At 38.1% G+C, this 5,003-nt stretch overlaps 1 protein-coding gene across 1 annotated transcript; it reads left to right on the top strand.

The window, feature by feature from the left end:
* The first annotated feature begins 456 nt into the window (after positions 1–456).
* LOC105798954 (uncharacterized) lies at positions 457–4,107 on the top strand. The gene is made up of 5 exons (XM_012629223.2): positions 457–796; positions 1,241–2,576; positions 2,714–2,983; positions 3,284–3,439; positions 3,740–4,107. Exons 1-5 carry the CDS (start codon positions 789–791, stop codon positions 3,857–3,859), a joined length of 1,890 nt encoding a protein of 629 aa, XP_012484677.1. The 5' UTR covers positions 457–788; the 3' UTR covers positions 3,860–4,107.
* The last annotated feature ends 896 nt before the right edge of the window (positions 4,108–5,003 follow it).

Below are 5,003 nucleotides of genomic sequence, written 5' to 3'. Positions count from 1 at the left end.
AATATTACAGTAACAAATCGGTTAACATTATCAAGGGATAAAAAATTAAACAATTTATTCAATTGATTTTTATATTTTGAAATTTAAAATTTCAAATTTGAAAAAAATTAAAATTTTGACAATGTTCAAATTTGATAATTTTTAATGCATTATTCTAGTTTTACCACTTTAACTCTTAATTTTTTAACCCCAATCAATACTTTAAAAGATAATTTTTTTTGGTGATCAAAATGAAAGTGTGAACATAATGTGAGTGTACAATTAACAACCATTAGAAATTTAATAGTTGGAGGACTAAAATGAAAGTGTCTAAAAGTTGGGTGACCCACCTAGGTAGTTTACCCTTTTAAATATAATATCTGCCTTCTAGGCCTTTCTAGAGACTTTAGCTTTTAATACAATTAAAGACAAGGCTGGACAAAATAACAGCAATGGCGTGAAGCCCAAACAAGAACCAATCAAAATTAGGTCCAAAAGTACTCCACTTTACTTCTTCTTCGATATTCTTACAAGCCCATTGAGGTTGTTGCCGCGATCTCTTCTTCTTCTTCCTCCTCTTCGCGCCGCTAGGTTTTACCAAATTCAAAGCAAAGTGAATGAAGGTATTTCGGGCAAATATGAAAACGCGTGCCACCTTTGACTGTTAATTAGAAAGGGATACATCCATGAGAAAATGCATTCAACAGCTTCTTCTTCCTCTTCGTCGTCTTCCTATTCTATTATTCAACGTCTTCGCTCTTTAGCGTCTTCAAAGCTACCTTTCTTTACCTTTATTTCCCTATATCTCCATGTCCAGGTTCATCTCTTTTCCCTTTCCATTTTTTTAGCTTTCTTTAATTAAAAGATTCTGGGTTTCTTTTCTTGCCGGGGTTACTTTTCCTGGGTCCAGTTTTTTTTTCTGGGATTGACTTCTGTGGGAGTTTAGGGTTTATGTGTTTTGAAGCTTTTTATGCGATTGGTTTCTCTGGGAGTTTAGGGTTTATGTGATGATCACCTTAATTAATGGATTTCACAGTGAATTGTTACATCGAGGGTTTGAACTTCTGGAAAATCTGTTTTCAATAGCTTGGTATGTTGAATTTAAAGAATTAAATTAAGAAAGATTAATTCTTGGTGCAATGTTGTCTGAAATTTGATAATTGGAGTTTGAATACTTGCCCTTTCTGATTAAGAATTTAGAAATGCTTCCAGGGTTTATAGAATTTACTTGTTAAATGATGAGAGAATCGTTGGGATGCAGATTTTTGACGTTTGCCAATATTAGGAAAGCTGCACAATATGCTATTTCGAACCCAACAACGAGCCATTCGGAATTTAGGAAGTATGGAACAGTTGTTACTATCGGGTTGCAGTTGCCGCAGTATAGAGTGCACTCCCATTATGGGTTCAACATTGGAGGAAAGGCTCCATGGGTATTGCAGAATACCAAGGAAGGGATATCTCGAGGTTATTTTGCCCGGAACCATTCATTCTTTTCCGCGAGTAGTGCAGTGACTCATCATGCACAAGTTGCTTGGAAAAAGTTCACCCGTAAATGTTCTTCGAGTTGTCATACATTCCCTTACATAAGGATGGCTCAAGCAGTAAGCTTAGCATTGTCCCGCTCTCACTTGATAGTTCCTGGTATTTTTGGCTTGGGAGGCGGACGACTGGCATTGGCGCAGAGGAAGGTAGTAGAGACAAATTATTACCCATCACCAAATTCTTTGTATAGTCGTGCTCAAGATGGTCATGCTTTTGTTTCTTCTATACTACTTTCAGTGATAGAAGGTGTTATCTTGCTAGTGAGGGCTATCTATCTTACAATTTTGTTCTCTCCGAGTATAATAATGGCACCATTTGCCGACTCTTGTGGCCTCAAATTCAGGAAAATATGGCTTGAAGTCGTGCATCGCACACTTGAAACGGCAGGTCCAGCATTCATAAAATGGGGTCAATGGGCAGCAACGCGACCAGATCTCTTCCCTAAAGATTTATGCACCAAGCTTTCAGAGCTTCACAGCAGGGCTCCTGAACACAGCTTTGCTTTCACAAAGAAAACTATTGAAAGAGCATTTGGCCGTAAGCTTTCTGAAATATTTGACAGTTTCGAAGAGGAACCGGTGGCTTCTGGAAGTATAGCTCAGGTGCACCGGGCTTCTTTGAGATTCCGTTACCCTGGTAAAAGGGTCAAGCCCATGTTAGTGGCAGTAAAGGTTAGACATCCTGGTGTTGGTGAATCAATTAGGAGAGATTTTATGATTATCAACTTGGTGGCGAAATTATCAAAGTTCATTCCAACTCTTAACTGGTTGAGATTGGATGAGAGTGTCCAGCAATTTGCTGTTTTCATGATGTCTCAAGTTGATCTTGCCAGGGAAGCTGCCAATTTGAACCGTTTTATATATAATTTCCGAAGCTGGAAAGATGTTTCTTTTCCTAAGCCTGTCTATCCACTTGTGCACCCTGCTGTTTTAGTGGAAACGTACGAACAAGGGGAAAGTGTTGCACGCTATGTTGATGAATTTGAAGGATATGATATGGTTAAGGCCAAACTTGCTCATATTGGAACTCATGCGCTTTTAAAGATGCTTTTGGTAACTGCTTTGAATTGGTTTACTTATGTTTCTGTAAAATTTTAATTAATGATTATTGGTTCCCATTGTGTTGTTTATTTGAAAAGTAAGAGTATGGTTCGATACTGGTAACCAAAAGATTATGTCTTTTCTTCCAGGTCGACAACTTCATTCATGCTGACATGCATCCTGGAAATATCCTTGTTCGGGTGTCTCATAGCAAGGCTTCTCGAAAACGGCTCTTTAAGTCAAAGCCTCATATCATTTTCCTTGATGTAGGCATGACTGCTGAACTTTCTAAAAGTGATCGTATAAATTTATTGGAATTTTTTAAGGCTGTTGCTCGAAGAGACGGTCAGACTGCTGCTGAGTGTACACTTAGATTATCACAGCGACAAAACTGCCCAAACCCAAAGGCTTTTATTGAGGTGATGTGAATAACATAATCTGAGTTGTCCTAAAGGCTTTTAGGACGTTGAGGAGTTTGGAAAATGCTTTCTTTGTTATCTTCTTATTTTCCCATTTAGTCTACCCGTTTCAAATGCTTTCTTTTACGCTCCCTATCTATACTGGTTTGTCAGTTTAGATGAATTCTGAACAATCTATCCTCTAAAGTCTTAAGTTACATCTTTATTCTACCATCCAACCTCCCTTCGTTTTCCATATAATTTGTTCATCTCTATATCTGTGTTATCTCTGCTCAGTTTTCTAATATCTTGTTTTAACAGGAAGTAGATGAAGCATTCACTTTTTGGGGTACCCCGGAGGGTGATCTAGTCCATCCAGCTGAATGCATGGAACAACTGCTTGAGAAAGTAAGGCGTCATAAAGTCAATATTGATGGCAACGTATGCACTGTTTTGGTCACCATGTTGGTTCTTGAGGTAACTCCATTTCATGCAAGTCCAAAATTTTCATTTAGAGCCTTTGACCAACCAATTGAGATGTCTTTTTCAACTCCGTTTCCCCTTGTGAGAATTCCTTGTCTGCATGTCATGCATTGTACTTTATGTCTTCTTGAGGGAAACAAAATAAATCATGACTAGTTGAGCCTGGAAGTTAAGAATGGGAATGTATTCCCATATCGGGATTGTTTCCTTCTGCTCCTAGGTTTGACTTGCTGAAATGTCTGTATGTTAATTAATTCCATTATATCATGTTTCGATGCTCGTTTAAATTTGTAGGGTTGGCAAAGGAAACTTGATCCAGGATATGACGTAATGGAAACACTACAGACGCTGCTACTCAAAGCGGACTGGGCAAAATCTCTTTCCTACACCATCGATGGGCTGATGGCTCCATGAAAGAGATCTTTAGGTTCATATGTTTCTGTTTCTATAAAACAATTTTGATAGAGCTAAGACAATATACCTAGTGTTGAAAAGCAAATTTTTGAGCTAATCTGAAATGTCATCCTCTTCTGTAATTATTTGTTACTTTCAACAATTCATTGCTGTTATATTTATATCTTAGTCTCCCATAACAGAGAACAGTGGAAGAAAGGGCTAAACCGGAGAAAATGAAGTGTAGAAAGCTATTCTTTTTCTTCAAATTATTTGTTTTATCACATTGAAGCACCATTATCTTTCTCCTTGAATGAAAATGGATCACCATTCTGGTAGGATTCGACGGTTGAGGCTGGTAATGCTCCACTCTTCCATCTGCTTGTCTGCTATCCCTCCATTGATGACTGAATTTTCCGGCACGTGTTGTAATTCACTATTGTAGCCAGTATATGATATGGCACAAGATCTTTGAATACACTAGCTTCTTATGTTCAAGTATTACCGTCATGGTTTAAACAATTTTGCAGGCTGCAGGGTTGAGGAGTCTTGACGATATACTGAGGGGGGTGGAGCTCCGCGATCGCTTTGCTGCTCAGTGTTGGAAAAATGAAAAGAAATATATTCACTTTGATTCAATAGTACTGGAAGTTGGAATATCGTTCCAACGCCACCATCGAACGCCATGCATAAAAATCTAACAGCCTTTGCTGTTGCTCTTCTTCTTCCTTTTTGCTCCCATTAACAACCACAAAGATTTGGCTGATAATTAAAACCCAAATACTGAAAGTTTTTCAGATTTTTTTGGTTGAAATCGGGAAATCTACCGCCAACAACAATAACTAATCTTCATTGTCACAGGTACTCTTTAAAGAAGTAAATGGCCATACATAATCGACGATAATGATTAATCCCGTCAGCAGCCAAAGATCCCATCAGCGTAATACTTGGCTTTGTAAATTCTACTAGGAAGTCGGAATTAGAAACAAGTCGCTAACATTGTTGCATAACTAAACCCATACTTTCATATTTTTCCGAAACACATACCTTGTCCCAAGACGCCTAATAATACCCTTTCTTGTACCCGATTCCGAGCTCCACCAAAATGAGCTCATCATTTTTCGGAGTGCCTTGCAAGTATCCAATGGAATTAGGAAAACACTCC

This window comes from Gossypium raimondii, chromosome 9 (genome assembly GCF_025698545.1).
Source record: "Gossypium raimondii isolate GPD5lz chromosome 9, ASM2569854v1, whole genome shotgun sequence".
Lineage (NCBI taxonomy): Eukaryota > Viridiplantae > Streptophyta > Magnoliopsida > Malvales > Malvaceae > Gossypium > Gossypium raimondii.
The sequence above is the reverse complement of the archived record's forward strand: the minus strand, read 5'-3'. Positions and strand labels throughout refer to the sequence as shown.